This window comes from Leucoraja erinacea, chromosome 25 (assembly GCF_028641065.1).
Source record: "Leucoraja erinacea ecotype New England chromosome 25, Leri_hhj_1, whole genome shotgun sequence".
Classification (NCBI taxonomy): Eukaryota; Metazoa; Chordata; class Chondrichthyes; order Rajiformes; family Rajidae; genus Leucoraja; species Leucoraja erinaceus.
The window spans coordinates 3,940,901-3,966,879 of NC_073401.1; the positions used below are offsets into that span (position 1 = coordinate 3,940,901).

The following is a 25,979-nucleotide window of genomic DNA, read 5'->3' on the forward strand; positions in this document are numbered from 1 at the left end:
AGATGGAGAGAGGAGAGAGAAAAGGGAGGATGAGAAGTAAAAAGAAAGAGGTGAGAGGAAAGGAGATAGATGGAGTAGCAGTAGCAAAAATATGGTCCTTATTTTTGAAAAACGTTTTTGTGCATATTATTGCTAACTAAGCTTTCATTTTGTTATCTCAGAGCTACACTCTATGTCCAAATAAAACGCATTACACTCCTGCTTTTGCTTAAGTCAGTCAGAGAGCAGAAATTAATAGAGATTATTTGAAATTAAAATCAATTGGCTTGTTAAAAGATTTAAGGACCCAAATGATGCAACTTTAAATTTCCATCATTCCCACATTTTCTAGTACGGTCAGCAAATGGACAATAACCAGGAAAGCATTCTAATCAACGTAAAGTCTCCAACTTTCTCTCCAGACCCTGGGGGAAGAAACTGTATGGGGAGAATTATTCAATTGAAAATATATCAACATAAATCTGATATTCTGCAGCTAATGTTATAAATCTACATCTGTTTTATATTAAGGAGCCAACATATAAGATTGAGGAAACACAATGAAATAATGGATGAGTCTGTGCAGGATTGCTTGGTGGTGATGCAATCTCTTCTGAAATTTCAAGGCACCTTTTTCCTTCAAAACATTCTGATGTAGCTTTACATACTTTCCATTCACATTTTACAATTACTATCAAACTTTCAAAACACCGAACAAGACATAAATTAAAAAACGTGAAAACATGCAAGAGAATAATTTCACTGCAGTCATGTTAAGTTATCAGAAAGTGTGGGCTGCTGGTATTTGGAGAGATTGGATCTCCATTTCTGTAAAATATGGAATCAATATTCCAAGATTTGTCAGTTTCTTTCTCCCTAACCTTACAGTAGTCATCGTGAAAAACAATTGTTCCACTTTCTCAGTGTTGCCTTTAACTTGCCTCCTATTGTATAAGCATTTCAGTGAAGGCGGCTTCCTTGATTCCAATTCCTTCCATATGAATGTACCTACCCTGTAAAACACTGTGTTCTTAATGTTACTTTTGTGCAGAGAAAGTTTCAAGAAATCTCAGCAGATTAAAACAACCTTCATGTTGTGACATCTTCACTGTGATAGCAGTCAGGATAAATATTTAGAGAATTATACATCCTGCTGCCTGCTTGAAAAGTATATCAAGTTTCTTGCTGAAATTCCCAATGCAAAAGGAAAACAGAAAATGCATGGAGAAACACAAAATAATCACAAAAAGCTGGAGTAACTCAACGGGTCAGACAGCATCTCTGGAGAAAAGGAGTAGGTGACATTTCAGGTTGAGACCCTTCTTCAGACTGAGAATTAGGGGAAAGGAAAATGACAGTTACAGATGATGGCATAGAGAGATATAGAACAAATTAATGGAAGATATGCAAAAAAGTAATGATGATAAAGGGAACAAGCCATTGTTAGCTGTGGGCTAGGTGAAAACGGGTTACAAACAATGAAACGTAACAAGACGACTTTGAAGCTAATACATCTACGGAGGGAGAGGGGATCCAAGGGTCACTTGAAGTTAGAGAAATCAATATTCATACCCCTGGGTTGAAAGCTGCCCAAGCGAAATATGAGGTGCTATTCCTACAATTTGCATTTGGCATCACTCTGACAATGGTGGAGGCCCAGGTAGAAAGGTCAGCGTGGGAATGGGAAGGGGAATTAAAGTGTTTGACAACCAGGACATCAGGTAGGTTCAGGCGGACTGAGCGAAGGTGTTCAGCGAAACAATCGGCCAGTCTAAGTTTGGTCATGCCCACTGGCTGAAAACCCGGGGGGGGCAGAGGGGACGTGTCCCCTCCATGTTTTCAGAGGCGGGGGATGGTCCCCCTCATGTTACAAGCTTTGTAAGGTATGTCGGGTTTAATAAGTAGTCGTTCCTTTTGAGTTGAGACGTTCGATTCGAGTAGTTCGTTCATCACTGCATTCTCTGACTCACAAAAACGATGTGGTAACTGTCTATGTGACTGCTATCGATATCCCATTCCTGCATCCTTAGTAATTATAATTGTGTCACATTGTTTTTGTGAGTCAGAGGAATAGAATGGAGTGTTAAATGCCTCGACGCATCTGAGTTTTAATGACATTGTCTATTGTCTATCTCCCGTTAATTTTAGTCAAAGGAACGTGAAATACTTGAAGCAAGGTCAGTTCACGAAAACGATGAGTTAACTGTCACTGTTAATTGCTGCATCGAAATCCATTCATTAATCCTCATAGTATAATTGTGTGAACTGACCTTGTTCCAAGTATGATGTGTTCCTTTGAATAAAATTAACAGGAGGTGCGGGCACAATTATCATTTGTAATTTGGAGGCTGATTTACGTAGAGACGGAATAGGCGACGTTTCGGGTTGAGGTCCTTCTTCAGATCCTTTGTGAACATCGAAATGCCTGACGGTGCAATGCGGAGATGTTTGAAGAGAAGGCATCCAGACAATACTTCATCTCAAAAGGAGAGACAAAGAACACTGCATTCATTTTCATGCGGGTACCACTTTCCAAAATGTATATTTTAAGTGCTGATCAACTACTTATCTTTTCTCATTTCACTTTTTTATATTCTGTATGAATATTATTGCATGGAAGAAACTGCAGAAAATCTACCATATTATGTGCGAGCAGCCCGTTCTTATTCAGTGATACCATCCATGAAAGAATGCTACGTAATCATATACTTTACCTGGGACTTGCACTTACATCATTACAGATGGGTTAGGGAGGCTTGTGACGTTCATCGGCTCTACAGTTTGCAATTAATGATAGGAAACAAACTTCATTCCAATGTACAATTTATGGTCAAGGTTCGCTTCGGAGTTTTAAGTACATTAGATAAACTTGTCATAAAAATAACGGAAATCATATTTACTAATTGAAACGTAACTTCTGGCAAATTTTCAATGATTTAACAATTTGAACTTCGTAATGTAACCAGCTTTTAAACACAAACTTTCCAGTTTTAACTTCTAACTGAAATATCGATGTTCTAAAGAAGTCGAGCTATAGCTGACTACATTTAGAATTGGCGAGAAAGCGCAACTATTATGTTCAGGTCTTCCAGTGTATTTCTATTCGCCTCTGTAATAATTTGGGGAAAATAAAAATGTTGATATGACAATTTAAACACAGACACAATCGTAAACTAACAATTCACACTTATAAATATTGATGTAAATGCGAGGACAGAACTTGTGGAAAGTTCCAATGGTGAACAAAGTGACACAAAGAAAAGTCAAAGTATGGTTTTACTAAATATCTTTATAACACGGCTTATTTGTGCAGCCGTTTTGAAACAACTAATTCATCTTCCCCATCTTAAAATATAAATCGTACTGAGGTGATTTGTTAACTATCGGCTTTCCCTATTATTGTTGAGCTAGCAACATATGGTAGAGCGCGGATCGCTGATTTTTGGATCGCTCTCCTGTACTCGGGCAATGATGTGTGGTCGTCTTTGGTGGGCTGCGTAATAAAGTTTGGAGCAAAACCGGGTTAAATCAATGCAACAAAGTGGGGGATCGAGATGTTAACACACAAGTGACAGAATTAAACAAAACTGGGCAAAAACTGAACCAGAAACAATCGGGTTGAGGAAAGAAGTTTGGCCCCATTTTCTTAGCTCACGTTGGGACAAATGGCCGAGAATTTATAGCAGTGAAAAGCTGGTCGCTCGCTGCCTTTTCCAATGGTCAGCATTTAACCACTTTGCAGCTTCTCAGGCGTTTAATATTGATCTTTAGGTGACACACTATTCCTCAAACATTGTCTTGGACACTTCTGTTCTCCCGACTAATGTTGCTAAAGCCCCTGTCTCACTTGGGCGACCTAATCCGCACAGTTTCCATACTACAGCTACCACAGATATAAAAAACATTGGACATCATGCTGGACAGTGGACAACATAATATAGGACAGGACAAGCTGCTTGAAAGTGTTCAGTCCTATATAATGATGTCCAGTGTTTTTTAAATCTGTGGTACAGATCTGCAGTAATCGACTCATTCTAACGGTAACGGCCTCATAGTAGAAGCATCCACGTCGCAGGGCTGGAAACTGGAAGAATTATGGGCTAATTACCATTCACAGGGCGCACGGCAGAAGCTTCCGATGCCTCGCATGTGTGTAAGTGTGCGCATGCGCACGCGGCCACCAAGGAATTGTGTCCCCTCTGTACCCCGGTCCCCGCCATGTTTTGACAGCAGTTTCCGTCTCTGGTCTCGCCGATGTATAAGAGTCCACACCTTGAACAACGGGTACAGTAAATGAGGTTGGAGGAGGTGCAAGTGAACCTCTGCCTATTCTATAAGGACTGTCAGGGATAGAGTTGAGGGAGGAGGTATAGGGACAGGTGTTGCATCTCCGACGTTTGCAGGGGAAGGTACCTGGGGAGGGGGTGGTTTGGGTCGGAAGGCATGAATTATCAAGGGAGTTGCAGAGGGAACGGGCTCTGCAGAAGGTGAAAAGAGGTGGAGATGGGAAGATATGACTAGAGGTGGGATCCCTTGGAGGTCACAAATATGTTGGATTATGTGTTGTATGTGATGGCTAATGGGGTGAGAGATAAAAGCTAGGGGGACTCTGTCGCTGTTGCGACTAGGGGGAGGGGAAGTAAGGGGATATTGAGGAGACACATGTCCGGGCCTCATCTATGATGGAAGAGGGGAACCGCCATTCCTTAAAGAATGAGGACATCTTGGATGTCCTGGTATAGAACACCTCATCTTGGGCGCAGATATGGTATAGATGGAAGAATTGGGAGTATCTTTGCAGGAAGCATGGTGGGAAGAAGTGTAATCTAGATAGTATAGAAGACTATATAGAAGTAATATAGAAGATTAAAAAGGTTACTTCTCACTTTTACTTTCTGCACCATTTGCATCTTTGTGTGTAGACATATAACCAATATGTTTAAAAACATTTAGTAAAGCTCGCAGATGTCAGCTATTTTTATGTGATCAGGCCCAACAACATGTTATTGCTTAGTTTATTTTGCCTCAGTTAGAACATCATGGTAACTCAGAGATTGGAGATAAAGGGCAAGGACAGTGAGAGGTTAAAGTTAGTAAAAAAACATGCATGCTAAGCAGCCAAAGATAAGAACTGAAATTATAATAAAATGCTGCTTGAAATTATGGATCAGAGAACATTTGGAGAGTGGCCGAGCTGTACTATCTCTGAATGTTCCAGGCCCAGATTTGTGCAAATTAAAGGCTTCTCGTCTTCTTGAAGAATTCTCCGTGTCTGTGTCATCTTATCTTTAATTTGAGTCTGGTAAACCACGACAATAGTTGTGGGAGTCAGTAGGTTTATAGTAGATGCTAGTCGATAGTCTATCTCCTGTGATGGAGATGGTGAGATCAAGATGGGCAGATAACACTCAGAAAAGTGCTTCCTGTTCTAATAGGAAATTCCATTTAAAAATAATCACTTTGCTGTTTACCAGTTTTACATCATGTTCTTTTTTTCAATTTCTAATTCCAATGCAAATTGTCCTAATTGAACATGGGGAAGAAAGTTATTTGTTGTGCAGCTTAAAATATCCAGTCAGTGGTTTAATGGATATGACAATGGAAAAGACTCCAGCAGGGATTCACATTTAAAAGATAGCAATAGTTTTGATCAAAGTTAGAAACATTGGGTCTCAAGTAATACAACATGCATCAATAAACACATCTGGTAAATGATGGTTCAAATTGGATCAAGACTACTGAGAGAGTCCAGCAGTTAGGTAAATGTTGTCAGGGTCTGTTAGACCGATGAAATCATTATGCTTCTGCAGGCCACAGCAACTGTTTGAATTTGTCTTCAGTGCCATCTTATAAACAAGATAGACAAATCTACCAGGAACGTATCTACTTTATCAATCCACCCAAGTTTATTTTACTCGCATATTAAAATGGATGAAACAAAGAATCCTAGTCGATATACTGGCATCATCACATTCTTTTAAACAACCAGCAGATTTCAACAACTTTGTTCAACACGATCAGAAACTGTATGAAAACCAAAGCCTACAGATACTAGAAATCTGCATAAAAACAGAAAATGCTACAAACTCTCAGCAGGTCAGACAGCATCAGTTCCTGTTTCACGCCCAGGAAACTTGACCAGAATTGAACAACAGCAAATTATTCCTGCTATTGGTCTGGAACTGCATTGCAGGTACCTGGACACAGAATGCTTTTTTAGAAACTTAAAATGTAATTCATCATTCTGTTGGGATTCTTTAGGGATGTATTGAAATGCCTGTCTTTTCTCAGATCCATACTCGTATGTTTTTTTCCCCATACTCTAGAAAGTAATCGTTTTCACATATATGTCCAATTAGTTTTTAATATTACTAATGGAATCCGATTCCACCACCCTTTGAGATGGTCATTATTGAATCTCAACAACCATCTGTGTAAGAAAACTCCTCACTTCCGCCCTAATTATTTTGAACACTGCCTTAAACTTTTCTCTATTTAATCAATCAAAAACCAGGATAATATTAAAGAATGATCAGCCATGATCACAATGAATGGCGGTGCTGGCTCGAAGGGCCAAATGGCCTCCTCCTGCTCCTATTTTCTATGTTTCTATGTTTCAACTGATTTTTCATTTAACCTTCTCTGGTCCAAGGAGAACAATCCCAGCTTCTCCAATTTCATTCCATTAATGTTTGTCAGTATACCCTTTGTGAAGATATATACCCCTGATGTCCCTGCTCTTGAAAATTATCAATATATATTTAGATGTGTTTACACTTCTCAAGGCTTCAGATTCAACATTCATTTCAAATCATAACCAAAGGCAATTAATCAGAAAGCAATTGTTAGGAACAACTTTAATTTTCTAATTGTGCTTCCACCAAACATGTTTGTCTGAGTTTTAATCATCCTATTGCCATCCCTTTGACCTTGCATCATCAACCTTCTTCCCCATTTTCCGTGTTCTTACTTATACCATGTTTGCCTGGAAATCTGAACCATCGAGGTTATGAGGTGTTTTTCCCCCATTGCAAGTGATCATTTCCAACGTAATTAATGAACAATGCACTTCCAGGCATGATTCAACTTAGCAGTTTTGTCCAGGGAGGCTTGTGATGTCATGTAATGCACATTATTTTGACTGCCGGCAAGTACTGGAGCCTCCGAGAAAATTAAAGCATTTGTTCATTCTCAAAGAGAATTAGATGTTTTGTCCCACAACGTTCAGGCAATAAATGACAATTAAACAATCTGCACTGTCACACAGGTGATTCACACATGGTATCTCACACTCACACTGAGATTACATATAGATGGCATCATTATTCAAACATTAGCTATTTCACTGGAGCTTCCTTCATTGACTGCAGCCTTATTCAAAAAAAATGTATTGGGACCTAACACGCACCAATCTTCCAACACACAGTAGCCAGAAGCTAGTTCATTGGTGTGGGAGCTGTGTGCTCCACACAAGCCCTTTGAGAGTGAGCTAAACGCCACGGTGCTACTTCAAACATTTTTGCACAAATTCATTTGGGACATCAGAGTGGACATTGCCACTAATTGCAGGTTGTGTTTTGTGCGGAAAGAACTTTAGACATTAACTGTGTTTAGCATTCCACAGAAGCTGTCTGGCTGTAATTTACTACTGTTTTTTGTCATTATTATAGTGGATTTCCTGCATCTGCCATATTTTGCGTTTGTATTGTTTTGATTACATTGCCTCGTTGTGTCCTTAATTTCACAGCATCTGTTTACACATTTGCATTGAATAATATTGTCTTACCTCTGTCCTTGGCCCTCTTCAAACACTTTGCTCACTATTTGTACAAATGCAAGTAATAAAATTATACAACCTATACGCAAACCCAAAATATTCAAATATGAAATCAAAGGTCTATTAGCAGCACTTGGCGATTCCATTCATTTTGTCAAGATCTGGAGAGAGGAATAAGGACATGTCTAACGGCTGATATTTGACTTCTGCGAGATAGCAGTCAATTCACCATAATACAACAGTCTCACTTTGTTGGCAAGTTTGACCAAGACTGATATTGATCCATAATGAACCATGGGCCGGATGACCCAGTCATTATATTTAAAACAATCAGCAGGCTGCATTATACAGAATAGGCAGAGGAAAATGTCCCTTTTTGAATGATAAGGTGCTGCACATTAGGCTGGTAAACAGGTTGGGAGAGTGGACAAACAAGTGGCAGATGGAACAGCAAAGTGTGGGGTCATGCACTTTGCTCATAGGAGTAAAGGCATAGACTATTTTCCAAACGGGGAGAGGATTCAGAAATCAGTGATGCAAAGGGACTTGGGAGTGCTGGTGCAGGATTCCCAAAAGGTTAATATAACAGGTTGAATCGATAGGATGGAAGGCAAATGCAATGTTAACATTCATTTCAAGAGGACTAGGACGTAAAAGCAGGGATGTGATACTGAGACTTTATAAGGCACTGGTCAGACTGTGTTTGGAGTATTGTGAGCAGTTTTGGGCCTCATATCTGAGGAGTGGTGTGCTGGCATTGGAGAATCGAGTGGTTTCTGAGAATGATCCTAGGGATGATTGGCTTAATGCATGATGAGGGTTTGATGGCTCTGGGTTTGTACTCACTGGAGTTTAGAAGAATGAGGGACGATCTAATTGAAACTTACCGAATAGTGAAAGGCCTGGATAGAGTGGATGCGGAGAGCATATTCTCACTAGTAGAAGAGTCTGGGACCAGAGGGCACATAGTCTCAGAATGAAAGGACGTACCTTTATAAAGGAGATGAGGAGAAATTTCTTGTGCCAGAGGGTGGTGAATCTGTGGAATTCATTGCCACAGATGGCTGTGGAGGCTGTGGGTCACTGTGAGTCACTAGGCATTTTCAAAGCAGAGGATGACATGTCCTTGATTAGTAAGGTTGTCAAACGATAAGGGAGAAGGTGGAAGATAGATCAGCCATGATTGAATGATGGAGTAGACTTGATGGGCCGAATGGCCTAATTCTGCTCTTATGAATTACAATTTATAATGCAATGCCTATGCAAATTCACTGTGCACGTATCCTGTGCCCATAGTTCATACAGTGCACACAAAACTAAAACCAGTCTTCATCTGGCTGAAGATTAGTTGCTCAGCCTGTATATCATGCAGTAGAGACAGATGCCACAAGATGAATCACATTGCCAAGATAAGCAGCAACATATCAATTAGAACATATTGGTCTGGTTTTGAGCCTATGATGTGTCATGATCCGTCCAGACCAATTAACGTTTAATGTTCAATAACCTTTGCCTTTTGTAGTCCCTTTGTATGATCATTTCAGAGTCCTATTTGCAAAGTAACTTATTTCAACACATTGCTTGTTGAAACAGAGCAGAAACATGACATCTTGGAGAAGTAATATTGAGGCAATATCTTCCTTAAGGGGAGAAATAACTAGAAACAAAAATTTTGCTCACACCTCATTTCTCTCCCCCAAGGACAATCCGCTATATAAATGATGCAAATTTAAATTTGTCACGGTGATATTATGAGGATTTTATGTTGTATATTGCTGAAATACCTGGATATAATTACAGCTATTGTTTCACTCAGTAGCACGCATGGATATACAATGGGGATTTATGAAATCCTTGTGCTCTTCAGAGACACGCCAGGCAATCGATTGCCCACACTTTTAGCTCAGTGTTCCTAGCAAAACATTTGCTTAGGAAGGAACTGCTGATGCTGGTTTAAACCGAATGTAATAACAAGGAACTGCAGATGCCAGTTTATACCAAAGATAGACACATAAAGTTAGAGTAACTCAGGCTGCATCTCTAGAGGAAAGGAGTCGGTGACTTTCCGGGTCGAGACCCTTATGTTGCCACATGTTATTCACAAATTTCATCTTTGGAATGTACAACAAGAATGGAGGCACAGAATATAAAGTTTGGAATGCTACATTGGAAATTTATAATACACTGGTTAGATCATACGTGGGGTATTGTGTGCAATTCTGTGGTTGCTAGGCTATTGGAAGGATGGTGATGTGCTGGAGTGCGGAGGAGGTTGTCTAGGGTGTTGCCTGGATCGGAGGATTTTAGTAATGGGCAGAGATTGGATTGGCTGTTTTACTTAGATTGAAGGAGATATGATCTGATAGACAGATCAAAAATTATACGTGGCAGAGATAGAGTATCAGAATCCCTTATCCCCATGCTAGAGTTGTCAACAATAAGAGAGTATATGTTTAAGATGAGAAGAAGGAGTTTAACTGGGGATTTGATGGGAAGTTTCTTTTCACACAGAGGGTATTTGATCTTGCTGCCAGAGGAGGTGATGGAGTTCGATACAATCATTAGATTCACAAGATATTTAGGCAGGCACTTTAATAGGGAAGACATGGAAGGATAGAGACCTAATGCGGGCAAATGGAATCAGTGTTGTTGTTGGTTAGTTTGTGCTGTACAACTCTCTAATGTATAAAAGTGGTTAACGTTGACTGCTTCATGTGCACATACATGCTGTTATGAAAACTGTACGATGCACCATACAGTTTGCATGGGGGTCTATACTAGTTGCATGGGGGTCTATACTAGTTGTATGGGGGTCTATACTAGTTGCATGGGGACCTACTATACTAGTTGCATGGGGGTCTATACTAGTTGCATGGGGACCTACTATACTAGTTGCATGGGGGTCTCTCCAATAATCACAGATATCCCAATGAAAATCAATGTCGCTTAAAACCACTTATTCATGGTATTCAATGTGGAATTAACCTCCATTTAGCCACCTCAGCTCCTCCTAAATTTACAGAAGGGTAAGGTCACTTGGGGTGGGTACTTGCACTCGTCCAGGAACTATAGGTATGTCAATTCCATGGAGGGAATAATATATATTTGATTAAAATTAAAATCTTGCCACACCATCAAAGGAAGGCAGAATCAAGTTTGAGCCAAGCAAACGGAACAAAGCAACCGAAACAAGAGTATTCAAGAGAGAGTTAGATATAGCTCTTGGACCTAACGGAATTGAGGCATATGGGGAGAAAGCAGGAAGTGGATACTGATTTTACTTCGGAGTCACGTGAGTGACTACGTGAAGAACCCACCCAGCGCGCAGGCGCGGCATTACGTCAGCAGTGCAACAGCGGCAGCAGCTGGAGCCAGGCTCTCCAGCTGCATCATAAAGACAAGACCTCAGGTAAGTGCCTTTTTTGTTACAGAGTCGCTCTAGAGAGAATCATGGCCTCTCGCAAGCGACCAGCCAGGAGGACTGCCTGCCCAACTCCACCCGAGGACGGGTCCATAGCGGGACGGCAGCCTCTCGCAGCGGAGGAGCTTTTTCAACGCTCCCGCTCACCCGACACCGAGCCGCCCCCAGTGCTGCAGATTTCAACGCCCCGCACAGGGAGGAAGGCGACACATAAAACCGACCGGCCGGTGTCCTCCGATGAATCGGAGGAACGGGAACACTCTCCCCCACCGAAAAGGGGAGACGCTCGGATCAGCTGCATGAGGCAGCTCCTCGAGCGCATGATAAACGAGGAGATGCGGCATCTCCCAGGAGGACGGGCTTTGGCCTCCTCCTCTCCACACCCTTCTGTACCCTCTATGTTCGAGGGCAGTAAGGGAGGCCAGGACTGGGCTGGCCTATCCCAAGGGCAGGCGGAGGATACCGTCAGCATGCCGGGTGTGCCGGAAGAAGAGCTACTGGGTGTAGTGGGCCGATATGCGGCGCCCCCAACAACTGGGATGGTGTTGCCACCCAGAATGGCGGCCACCATAAACAGGCTGTCCAACAACCCGCTGCAGGACAAGGCTGTCCAGCAGGCCCTTGACAATTACATAGCGCCAGAAAATTGCGAGGCGCTGAGGGTCAAGACGGTCAATGGGCAGATCTGGAACCAGCTGGGGCAGCAAATCAGGGCTCAGGAAGTCAAAATGCAGCGAGTCCTGAAGCTCCACTCAGCAGCCGTCACCGCCTTTGCTCGGTCCGTTGGGGATGAAGACCTGACCATACCCCAGCAGGATGCCCTCGCACTGATGTGCAGCACCACGTATGAGCTAAATAACCTACGGCGGGACAACATCAGGCCTGCCCTCAACCCAACATATGCCGGCCTCTGTAAAGCTCCAGCGCCCGAACGACAGGCGCTGCTATTTGGTGCGGATCTGGCCAAAAGGCTGAAGGAGTTGGAAGAGGCGGCAAAACCAGTAGGCCTCATGAGGGCAGGGCCAGGACCGAGCAGGGTGAAGACACCCAGTTGGCCGCACGCCTCGGCAGCCACCAGCAGATACCGAGCTGGTGAAAGCCTGGTGACCGCCTCCCACTACCCCCAGAGCTCTTTTTTAGAGCGGGGCCCAGGGCGGAGCCATGGGAAGATGCGCCGCCCCACCGCAGCACCAACACGGACAACCTTGGGCCAGACCCACCGAAAACGACCCCACAAGTGAACATGGAGGTAGGTGGGTCTGGTTCCTGTCAACATACACAGACAAAGGGTGTAGTATTAACAGGGGGACGTTTGAGGTTCTTCAAGCATGTTTGGTGCTCCCTTACTAACAATAAGTTTATACTCAACAGTATTAGTGGATACAAAATTGAGTTCAAACCAGGCGTAGAACCGCCAGTTCAGCACATGCCCCAAAGGGTGTTCCTTCCCTCGGCAGTTGAGAAGGTAGAAGGACAAGCTGAACTTGATCGGCTCGTGGCTAAAGGCATCATAGAAATGACCACACACGAGCCGCAAGAATTTGTATCAAATATTTTTCTCAAAAACCAAAAAAGATGGTGGATGTCGCATTATTATTGATCTGACGTCACTTAATCAGTCTGTTGAGTATCAACATTTCAAAATGGAGACATTTGTCACTGCCAGACAACTGATCTCCAAGGGATACTACATGGCAAGCATAGATATCAAAGATGCTTACTATTTGGTACCCATTCATAAAGATTACTTTAAATATCTGAAATTTATCTGGAGGGGCCAGCTATGGCAGTACCGAGCTTTGCCCAATGGTTTAACGACAGTTCCCAGACTATTTACGAAAATTCTTAAAGTGGCCATGAAGAAATTGAGAGAACTAAAACATTTAGTTGTGGCCTATCTGGACGATGTTCTCATATTAGGAAGAACACGGGAACAAGCTGTCGCAGGAGTGTTAGCCACTAAACAACTCCTTGAAACTTTGGGTTTTATCCTTCACCCAGATAAATCAATATTGGAGCCTACTACTAACATGGATTACTTAGGCTTCACTATTGACACGATTCACATGACTGTCACTCTGCCCAGAGACAAAACAGTTTCACTTATTGAAGCTTGTAGCCATTTAATTGCTACACCGCAACCTAGAATACGGCATGTAGCCAGAGTTATTGGCTCTATAGTAGCAGCATTTCCGGCTGCCCAACATGGGCCCTTGCATTATCAAAATCTACAAAGAGCAAGGACTCATGCATTACGCCTTCATAGGGGGCATTATGATCGCAAAATGGATTTACCCGCTGAAGCCAAATCAGAACTTCAGTGGTGGGTTGACAATATTTGGCACAGTCACAGTCCTATCGCCGTAACCAATCCTAACATAACCATTGCAACGGATGCCAGTGCTTTAGGCTGGGGAGCTACTAACTCCATAGACAGCACAGGTGGCAGATGGACTAACTCAGAGGCATCGCTACTACAATCACTGGGCATTAACTTTTTGGAAATGCTCGCCGCCTTTTATGGGCTAAAAGCATATGCATCTGATATGCGGCACGTGCATGTTAGAATTATGATCGACAACACTACGGCAGTATCTTATATCCAGCACATGGGTGGCATTAAATCAGTATCATGCGACAAATTAACTGCTATAATCTGGCAATGGTGTGTCGAGAGACATATTTGGCTATCAGCTGCCTATTTACCAGGCAAGCTAAATTTAGTGGCGGACACCAGGTCACGAAAATTCAACGACAACATCGAATGGATGTTGGACCCAAAATTATTTGCTAAAATTGTCAAGCAATATGGTACGCCAGATATAGATTTGTTTGCGTCTAGGTTAAATCACCAACTACCCATGTATGTGGCTTGGGAACCAGACCCAGAGGCAGCAGCGGTAGATGCCTTCACGCTGGATTGGGGAAATTTCTTTTTCTATGCTTTCCCTCCCTTCTGCCTCATCAGTCGGGTACTCCAGAAAATTCAGGCAGACTCAGCCTCTGGCATTCTGGTCGTGCCCGACTGGCCTACCCAACCATGGTTCCCAATGTTCCACGACATGGTGGTAGAGACACCAATGGTCCTTCAACACCACCCCCAATTATTGACTCACCCGGTAACTGGCATTAGCCATCCATGCCACCAAAAATTGAAACTCCTGGTTTCCAGATTTTGAACAGGCCTTACCGGGGATTGGGGTTATCAGACAGAACAATCACCACCATGTCGGCATCCCTGCGAGTTTCCACCAAGAAACAGTACCTGACCTTCATCAGGAAATGGGAACAGTACTGTCTGGACGCAGGGACATCCTACAAGACGGCTTCGATCTCGGATGTGCTGGAGTTCCTGGCCCACCTGCACCATGATCTCAAGATGAGCTACAGTGCCATCTATACGGCTCGGAGCGCACTGTCCGCATACCTCATGCCGATAGAACAGCATAGTGTGGGATCCCACCCTCTGGTCATCAGACTCCTTAAGGGGATCTTTAATACCAAACCCCCTACACCTAGATACACTCACATGTGGGATGTGAGTGTAGTTCTGACACACCTTCGAGGTTGGCCTCCGGTGGGATCCCTGAGCCTCGAACAGTCCACTTATAAGACCCTCATGCTCATGGCGCTTGTCTCAGCTCAAAGGGTTCAGTCACTCCATCAGCTAAATCTGAACTACATGGTGACCACCCCAGATACCATTACTTTCACCATGCCGGGGTTGGTAAAACAAAGTAGACCAGGTACATCAAACTCCCCGTTGATCTTCCGGGCTTACCCTCCAGAACCTAGGCTGTGTGTGGTGACCCACCTTCATCATTATCTAGACACAACCCAAACGCTTAGAGGGAGAGAGAAAGCCTTATGGGTTAGCCACAGAAAGCCTTTTGGACGGGTTACCAGCCAGACTTTATCCAGATGGTTAAAACAGGTCCTCAGCATGGCAGGGATTAACACAAATGTTTTTAAATCCCATTCAACCAGGGCAGCGTCCACCTCAGCGGCGGATAGGATGCAGGTTCCCCTAGACCACATCCTCAGAGCAGCGGGATGGTCAAGGGAATCGACATTCCAACGATTTTACAGGAAACCGCTGATGGAACAGGACGTCTTTGCGGATACCATTTTAGAAACCGCAAAGTTATGATTTAAAGCCCATGGGAGCTATTTTTTGTTATAGTTAATAAACATTTATTTTATAACTAAACAAACTGGTTGGTCTTTAGCTACCACTTCCTCCCTCGATGATCTTTCGGCAGTGAGTGATATAACTGTTACACGGTTTGAAATCACAGACCTTTGAAGTCTTCACGTAGTCACTCACGTGACTCCGAAGTAAAATAGTAAGATTAAACGAGTACTTACCAGTACGAAGTTTGATCTGTATTTTATGAGGAGTTACGATGAGGGATTACGTGCCCTCCGCTCCCACCCTCATTATATAGATCAAATTCGGACTAATGTCTCGTTGGTCTTTACTATCTTTACTTCAACTAGTGTCTATCTGTGATTCCACACCGCTGCTTGGAAGTATGCCGCGCCTGCGCGCTGGGTGGGTTCTTCACGTAATCCCTCATCGTAACTCCTCATAAAATACAGATCAAACTTCGTACTGGTAAGTACTCGTTTAATCTTACTATTTTAGATGATTAGCCATGATCATATTGAATGGCGTTCTGCCTAGAAGGGCCAAATGGCCTACTCCTGTGCCTATTTTCTATGATTCTAAAACAAAGTTTAGGCTTTGCTAACATTTGTACGTCATTTATAAAAACTGTGAAATCAATTCCTCCAAGTTTGAATGCTGTTACAATATGGCGTGCTAAATACTTGTTGGGAACCATGGATCAGTATACTTGTGGCTTCCTAAGAGTACCCTGTTAAACTGACTCGCTTAGTCAATTCTTGGATGGGAAACCATCTAAGAATGCCAGGTTCACAAGGCCTGCTTTGTGGAAGAAAGAAGTCATCCAACTAATGCAATGAATTCAACAATCTCAAATACACTACACATACTAAAAACAAACATGTGGTGCAAGTATACATATTTCATGCACACACATATGATGAAGGCCATATGTATGTTAAATAGTATTAAGGAGGTTATGGGCTGACCCAGTAATTCCATTTCACAAAATAACTGAAATTATGCTGAAATAGCTGTCACACATTCCCCACTTGATTAAGCAAATCCCACCCCCAAAACAGGGTTGTTTCTAGCCTGAAGATAGACACAAAATACTGAAGTAACTCAGTGGGTCAGGGAGCATCTCTGGAGAAAAGGAATAAGTGACGTTTTGGGTCACACTCTCCTTGTATGTGAATACTTGGCCATTAATTCAGACTTTTATTTTTAGCCGAATATCTACTGTAGTTTGTAATGAACCTGATAATATCAAATACATTTTCCCCAGTATATCAACAGAGATATGAATCTAATAAAGGAATATTATCACTACATTTCCTAGATAATTTTATAAAAGCATTTTTGTATGCAACTAATGTCATCTTAATACAAGTTCAGGATTCATTCGAAATCTAGGAGGTGGCACGTTGAATTGAAAATTGGCTCAGTGGTAGAAAGTAAATGGTGATGATTGCAAAGTAGCTTGGGCATAAGGCCACAAGACATAGACGTAGAATTAGTCCATTCAGCCCGCAAGGCTCCTCTGCCATTCAATCGTGGCTCTATATTTTCCTCTCAACCTCATTCTCCTGCTTTCTCCCTGTAACCTTTGACACCCTTACTAATCACTGGCCACTGGAAAGCTGTTACCAACAGGATTCCCCGGATTTCAGTACTCCACTGCTTGCTGGTACACAAAATTGCTGGAGAAACTCAGCGGGTGCAGCAGCATCTATGGAGCGAAGGAAATAGGCAACGTTTCGGGCCGAAACCCTTCTTCAGACTGATGGGGGGTGGGGGGGGGAGAAAGGAGGAAAAAGGGAGGAGGAGCCCGAGGGCGGGGGGGATGGGAGGAGAAAACTTTGAACCTTCTTCCTCCCCCCCCCCCCCCCCACACCACCCATCAGTCTGAAGAAGGGTTTTGGCCCGAAACGTCGCCTATTTCCTTCGCTCCATAGATGCTGCTGCATCCGCTGAGTTTCTCCAGCAATTTTGTGTACCTTCGATCTTCCAGCATCTGCAGTTCCTTCTTGAACTGCACTGTTTGCTCTTTGGGATTTATATTCACGTCAGGATTAAATGCAGGGGGGAATGAGAAAGGAGTTTGCCAGACGATACAAAAATTGGCCATGCAGTTGACATGGAAAAATGTAGGCTTTAAGAAGATGGTTTGGTTATTTTGGTGGGAAAATGGTATCATTAAATCCATCTATCAATGAACGGTCGAGATAATTTGGAGAGGTATCACAAGGCAAGAACATGTACAATATATCAGAAGATAGTGAATGGCTTGGAGGGACAATGTAAAGATCCCTTAAAGATAGTTGGACCATTAAAAAAGTGGTCATAAAGGCATACATGGTCCTATGTATTATTGGCTAAGTTAGGGAGTATTGGAGCAGAGAACTACACACAATTCTGGTCACCTCATTACAGGAAAGACGTAATTATGCCTGCGAGAATAGAGAAAAGATTTACAAAGATGTTACCCAAAGTCAAAGTCCCAGCTATGAGGAAATACTGAATGAGTTTGCACAGTTATCTTCAGTGTAGAGAATGGTTTCAAATAAACATCCCATAAATAGGAATATTTTACAATTTTCAGTTATGTCCAATAATTGGAATATGTCCTAATATCTGTCCCATATGTCCACAGCAGCAGCGTTGGCCAATGAAAGCCCCTCTGTACACAGATGGAAGCTTCATATCACAATGGAAAGTTAATTTGTGTGTTACATATTTAACATCCCCTGGAACATTGCCACAAAATCACCAAAGAATATATAGTCGTAGCTCATTCCAATCAATGATTTGCTAAAAAGTCCTACTGCTGCATAAATGTGACAGCCTTTGACCATTATTTTCACAAATGAGGGCTCCAGAGTTGAAGACTTGGAAAAACTTTTTTTTAAGCATCAAACAAATCTTATTACTCTCCTTTTAATTACTGTATTTCCTGGAAGGCTTTAGAACTTTATTGTAATTAGGACCCTTACTGACAATATCACTTTGAAATCAAGCTTTGTAAAGATCAATAAAACCTCAAGCTCCTTAAAACCAAGATCTGCTTCTTGATACACTAAGTACCATTAGCTTTCTCATGAATGCCCAAGCAGATCTTGAATGTAACTTCACTGTGATTTTTCAGCGCAAGCTGGGGCCTAATGGACCGATGCAGTATTATTGAATATAGCTTCTCCAAATGATCCATGGCTCAGTCAATAATGCTCTTTCGCAGCTAATGATGTGGATTTTCATGGAACTGAAGCAAATTCAACATAACATTAAATTACTGATGGGATTAAAAAATAAAGTGGCTTAAGGAGTATAAAATGGTAGGATGATGTTATTTCAAAATGAAGTGGATCGATTTTGATCTATTATATACTTCACGTTGGTCCACGACCACTTCAAAATGTCTGTTACTTACTTGATGAGAAATTGGCATCAGTGTGAACCGGAGGTGTGGAAGGAAGAAAAGATGGATGTCCAACAAAAAAGGAGCGCAAAGAACGTTCTGAGAGAAGAGGAGAACGTTGAGCTGGGATGTTCTCACAGCTGCCAACACTATTATGTATCTTCAGATTTAGAGGCTTGTTCTTTTTCTTTGCTCTGATAGAATCATACAAAGGCAATAAATCAGTAAAGACCGAGTACAAAAAGCACAAAATTAGTCTCCAAACACTGCTTATAAATTATAATAACTTCAAGAAAAACTAGAGCAGGCATTAAACTCATTTAGCTTCAGCCCACCTGAGATTAGTTTTTGAAGAATGGCATGGCAGAAATGCTAGAAATTCAATACAACCATCAAGACAAATACTTCATATAAAAGAATAATGACAATCACTTACAGGATGAAGAGTGGTAGATACATTACAAATGTCGCATGTTTCCTCTTTTTCCACAAACACAAATAATGGATTTGTGAGTAATATGTGAGAACACATAGGAAAATATGAAATGCCTGGGACAAAGCAAATTCTGAATTGCATGAATCAATAACAAAACTTGTTAACTCCAAGTCCAACTACAAAATGCACATTCTAGACAATACCAGCTGCCTGTTTAATGACTAACGAATAAAACAAAATGCTAGAGGAATTGAGAAGATCGAGATAACGGGAGACAACATTTCAGGTTGAAACCCTTCTTCAGACTGAAATTTCTCGTCTCTTCATTTTCTGTATAGTTTATCTTTGTGAAGGTTCAAAGGATGAACCACTAAATTAAAGGCTTATGCAGGTGCAATGTACTGATTCTGGTCTATACTCCAGTTCCTATACGCAAAAGGTGAATACACAAGTCCGTGTGATGGTGTATGATTATTTCCTCTCAGTATCTTCTACCCATTTTGCATGCACAGTTTAAAGAGGGTACAGCTGCGAGAAAATTGTTCTTAAAGAATAGGGCTGTTCTCTGTTTATGTTAACAGTAATCATAAGAGGCTATGAGAGGTAGCTAGAATTTTGTAAATAATGGTACCAACATTTGCCAATGGACAGGAAGGGACAGCATGCACATGGAAATGGGATCCTAAACTATAGCCTTAAAGTCCTACTGAATTTAACTCTAGGACCCATTTTCAAAATGATCCCCACAAAGCAGCCCGTTTCATCGACAGTTTGACTGTGTATTGATTGTGATACTTCCTGGTTAACTCTTCCCTTCCCACACAATCCACCCCTTCCCCAGGTACTTTCCCCTGCAACCCAACAACACCAGTCTCTTTACCTCCTCCCTTGTCTCTGTCCAAAGATGCTGACAGTCCTTTCAGGTGAGGCAGAGGTTCATTTGTACCTCCTCCAACATCATCTACTGTATCCACAGTTCCATATGTAGACTCCTATATATCGGCGAGACCAAGTGCAGGCTCAGCGATCATTTCGCTGAACACCTCTGCTCAGTCTACCTAAACCTATCTGATCTCCCAGTTGCTAAACACTTTAACTTCCCTTCCCCTTCCCATGCTGACCTTCCTGTCCCGGGCCTCCTCCAATGTCAGAGTGAGGCCTAACGCAAATTAGGCACCTGAAACACCACCTCATATTTCATTTGGGCAGCTTACAACCCAGCAGTATGAATATTGACTTCTCTAAATGCAAGTAACTCTAGCTAACAATGATCCATTCTATATTTTTCTTTTACTTCGCCCCTTTTGATCTCCTATTTTCACACCTTACTTTTCCTTATCTCTCATTTCCCTCTCACCCGTTCCTTCTATCCAGTGATGCTGCCTGTCCCACTAAATTACTACAGCATTTTGTGTCTGTCTTCCATTGCGGTAGCATCTGGGAACAGGATTTCAAGTTGTGCTGGAAACTGGGAAAGGAGCTGACATTGGGCAGCAGTTCTGTGTGGGGATACTGTGCAGCCAGATATGAAGAACTTCTCACTGATCTGGGATTTGGCAACTGAAAATCTAAATCAGTCAGAGTGCAAACATCAAAAATCGCTAGGTGCATGAAATATTAAAAATAACAGAACAAAAGCAAATCTCAATAAATTGCACATACGCGGCTTGGCCTGCATGACTGAGAGAAACATTCTTGTCCCTCCAGATCAACGCGGCGCTATAAATGCCTTTAACACATTATTGGCTTATTTTGATCCACAAAGCTTGATACCCCAGCATCTAGGGTAAAAATAAAGTTAGGCAAACTGAAAACAAGCTGCACTCTGACTCTCTTACCTCCCAAAAGCTTCTACTTGCCTACTGAGGCTATCAACCACTTCCCTACCTGCCTTCCAGGAGCAGATTGGCCAGCCACCTCCCTGACCCTATTCTGGACAATACGTTGATCACCTATAACCTAGGACTGTGTCTGTTCAGAAGTTTAGTAAGTTTTACCTCCGATTGGCCTGCTTCCAACCCCAACATGTAATTCTTGCAGGGTGCAATCACACTTACTACCACCTCATGATTCTTTTATCAAGCGAGGTAATCAAAGCACTAACTCCACATTAGGCACTCAATTAAAAACATTTATTATTGATTTTAAAACTGACACATAGATAGATGATATATTGGATTAACAGCCAATCCATCATTTTTATCTCCACTTTTTTAAGTTAAAGGGGATCCTACTTTTGTGATACATGGGCGATATAGTTGAAGAAGTGTCATGATAGTTCTTGAAATATATAGAGATTTAGGAGAAAACAGAAACTGGGGGAATGCTATGAATCACTAAATTATAATATTTTTAAGTAACCAAACTGAAAACACCAAGGTGCAACTATTAGTAAAAATTGGAATCATGAAAACTAACTTGCAGCTCAATAGTTATATGAAACAGATAGCATCAATAGCTATTGCAGAATTGATAGACACAAGATTTTTTTAAAAAGTCAAATCAATTTGAAAAGCACATCCACTGACTGTATTCTATGCAACCATTTAAATTTTGCAGAAAACATGAATATGTAATTGTTCTATTCTCTTGAGAGTATGAGGTAGTGTTTCCTGTATTATTATCATACAATAGGATTTCCTTCAACAGCAGTTTCATTTTGTAAAATTAGTCCATCTTGAATCATTCTTAATTTGTAAAGCCATTATCCCTTTCTGACGGATCCATTATTTCTAATCAGGGAGCAAATGAATTGAAGTTGAAGCATTCATTTAGCAAAATCATGGAGGAACATGTAAAAGTAGCAAGACATCTATTGGTTTTGAATGTGATGAAAACAATACAAATGCAGTTAGACAGAATTAAACACTTTCAACATTGGCACATACTGAGAAAGGTGTGAAGACAATGAATAGATCATTCAAAATGGGCTCCAAGGACAATATCACCCCACAGATATTACTCGTATGTACAAAGTAGAATAACAGTAATGATAATGTCAACATGTTGAGCTTTTTATACAAAACAATAATATTTTGCAGTAAAACAGTGTGACAGTTTAGCCGTAGTTTTGCAACAGGCGTTTTCATGGAGAGAACACTGTAGGGGAATACAATTATATATTTTTTGAATTATTCACAACAGGGCACAATGCCATTAATAAGCGATACATTAATTAATCAATATAAATGTATCCTTTCACACATTGTACAAATTTCCTGTTTGTTCTCAATTGTTATAAATACCGAAGAAAAGTTAACTAATTCCACAGACTCATTCTTTTGAATTAATTTACTTTTGAACCAAGAACCAAGAATTATTTAAAATGCTTGACCATCACACCTAGATTTTGCGCTAAGAAGAATTCTGACCCAGCCAGTAGTTTGGATTTATGGTTGTAATTTGAATAACATTACTAATTAGAAAGCACATTTTATGGATTAAATGTATTCACAAACCAAGAGAGTAAGGGTGAAGTTTGACTTTTAACAGGGCTGTTATTTCTCACCTGCTACCAGGCATAAGGGAAATGAATCCGCAGGGAACCAGTTCAAACAGTATAAATGAAATAATTCAGACCAACACGGCAGCATCACATGTTGGAAGGAGAATTGGACTTGGCCAGCTTTATTCATCCTTTTTGCCCCCAAATTTGATTACCTCCTCACATTTAGTTTCTGGTTTTGTATGTGTCTCCAATTATAGAAACATAGAAACATAGAAAATAGGTGCAGGAGTATGCCATTCGGCCCTTCGAGCCTGCACCGCCATTCAATATGATCATGGCTGATCATCCAACTCAGTATCCTGTACCTGCTTTCTCTCCATACCCCCTGATCCCTTTAGCCATAAGGGCCACATCTAACTCCCTCTTAAATATAGCTAATGAACTGGCCTCAACTACCTGTGGCAGAGAATTCCAGAGATTCACCACTCTCTGTAAAAAATGTTTTTCTCATCTCAGTCCTAAAAGATTTCCCCTTTATCCTTAAACTGTGACCCCCTTGTTCTGGACTTCCCCAACATCGGGAACAATCTTCTTGCATCTAGCCTGTCCAACCCCTTAAGAATTTTGTAAGTTTCTATAAGATCCCCCCTCAATCTTCTAAATTCTAGCGAGTACAAGCCAAGTCTATCCAGTCTTTCTTCATATGAAAGTCCTGACATCACAGGAATCAGTCTGGTGAACCTTCTCTGTACTCCCTCAATGGCAAGAATGTCCTTCCTCAGATTAGGAGACCAAAACTGTACGTAGTACTCCAGGTGTGGTCTCACCAAGACCCTGTACAACTGCAGTAGAACCTCCCTGCTCCTATACTCAAATCCTTCAGTTGCTTACACTGCCTTTGATATATTCTGGGGACATTAACCTTCCCTAATCAATACTTTCTTTGGAGCAGTGGCACATTTATGGGGCCTCAGTATCACCAGTAAATAGCATCACTTAAAGTTAGCTTGGACTTCCTGAAGTATATGTGGCTGCAAGAGATGATTGGAAAAATTCTTCAAATGCACATCTCTCCAACTCCAGCTGTATCCCTGCATGCTGTGGGCAGCACCATCGCAAGCTGGTAGAGCATCTACCTCAAAACTCCAGCAACCTGGGTTCAATCTTTATTTCCAGTGTTGCTGTTATGGAGTTTGCAAGATCTCTCCATGACCACATGAGTGCTCTGGTTTCCTCACACATCCCAAAAAAGTGTGGATTGGGAGATCAACTGTTCATTGTAAATACTCCTTGTGTGTAGATAAGTGGAGAGTCGATCGATGGAAACATGGTGAGGATATAACAGGTTAGGATAGATTAGTGTATAAGGGCATCTGAATGCTAGTGTGAAGTCTGTAGGCCAAAGGGATTCTTTCTATGCTGAATCTCCCTCCAACTCCCTCCCTCCTCCCTGCTCAATGGGCTGCATCAAATAACTAGTAAAATCTGTGTATACAAATAAACATTAAAAAGACTGCAATCTCTGGAAACCTGAAATAACAGAAAATGTGGTAAACACTCAGGCAATAACTGTGGAAAGAGAAATGTTTATGCATTAGATTAAAGATGTAAAGAACTGGAAAAGAAGGAAAATGGGTTAGTTTCAAGGGATCTCATTGTGAACAAATCCTTCAATTCCACTCACTTTCATTTGATCAAAGATGAAACTACGGGAACTCACATGGGCCCAAGCCATAGCTGTCTTTTTCAAGGCTATGTCTCCACCAACACTGCTCCTGGTACATTGACAACTGCATGAATGCAACGTCCTGCACTCTTAAAGAATTCTTACAGAAAATATAATTTATTTTGCGGATTTCCACCAAGTTTATCTCAAGGGAATCTCCTGACAGACCTCTGCCAAATGTTGTTTTTAAACTGACAAGAGCCGGAAGAGTATTCATTCCACCAGCCAATTATAAAATGATGATTCCATGGGGACATAGAGACAGCAGGGGAGAAGTCAAAAACGGAAGAATTAAATAATTCTGTTTATCTAATAATGATCAGTTTGTTAGCATCAATGCATTATTTGCACTCTCAGACACCTTCAGGATGCATTCAAGAGTTTTTGACAACATCAAAGAAATGTCACAACCATTTCTACTCAGGTGTTAACCATCTTACCCACTCAATAGTCAATTGCAGGTTATTTTACTTTGAAATTGGATCACACAAAAATACAAACCGCCTGCCAGAAATTAACATACCCAACTTCTATTTTGATCAAACTCATCCAATCTTTTAAAATATATATCTTTATGCAAGGCAGTAAACTTCTTTCAGGCTATCCAGCAGAGCACTGAAGGAAAGTGTTCAAATTCCTAAATTAGTTAAAAGCAATTAGAACATTGAAGCACAGGAACACAAGCCCACAATGTCTGTGCCGAACATGATGTCAAGCCAAACCCTTATCTACTGGCACATAATCCATATTCCTCCATTCCAAGCATATCCATGTGCTCATCCAAAAGTCCCTTAAATGCCACTATTGTATCTGCCTCCACCACCTTCCTCGGTAGGGCATTCCAGGCACACACCACCGTCTTTGTAAAAAAAACTTGGCCTGCACATCTCTTTTAAACTTTGACCCTCTCACCTTAAAGCTATGCCCTCTGGTATTTGATATTATGCATCTTTGGAAATAGATTCTGACTGTCTACCCTACCGATGCCTCTCAAAATGTTATATAGTTCTATCAAGTCTTCCAGCAACCTTCCGTGTTCCAAAGAAAACAATCCATGCCTGATTGGACCATTCACGCATACAGCATGACAGTGCTCTTTCCCCACAGCAATGTTTTATCTATTCCATTAATGGAAGACAAATCAAAATATTTGCTAATAATGTACATTCTCCATTAGCCCAATCAAACAAATATTTAACTCAAAATATTGTTTAAAATTTAGCTATAATGATCTAATGAAAAAGCATTAACATCAGAAATCTTTCCTCAGTCTATACAAAAAGTGTGCAGATAAATTTAAAAATGTGAAAAAGATTTGCTAGGGAAACATTTCAAATCATTTTATGCACATATGGCAGCATTAAACTACTTTGGAAGTTTAGTCATTGCTGTACTGTAAAAATAACAACAGCCAATTTCTCGCAGCAAGATCCCACAAAGGGGATCATTTTTATTAACCGTCATCATTCCTGTGTTATTGGTTGAGAGATGAATGGTTTTCTTCAAACTAGGGCTGTGGGAGCAAAGGCGCGTTTCTGCAAATCCAGCCCTCCCTTGCAACACTCCTTCAGTAGTTCATTGGGGCAGTTAACTGGGAATTGTTTTTGCTCAAGTTTCTGGGTGGAACTGGAACATGGATTCTTCT

At 41.4% G+C, this 25,979-nt stretch overlaps 1 protein-coding gene across 1 annotated transcript in view; it reads right to left on the reverse strand.

The window, feature by feature from the left end:
* The window catches only part of ksr2 (kinase suppressor of ras 2), a 396,870-nt gene that overhangs the window by 183,149 nt on the left and 187,742 nt on the right, over positions 1-25,979 (reverse strand). Inside the window, exon 5 of the mRNA XM_055655591.1 lies at positions 18,737-18,918. Coding sequence (XP_055511566.1) covers positions 18,737-18,918 — 182 coding nt within the window. The remainder of the gene's footprint in view (positions 1-18,736; positions 18,919-25,979) is intronic.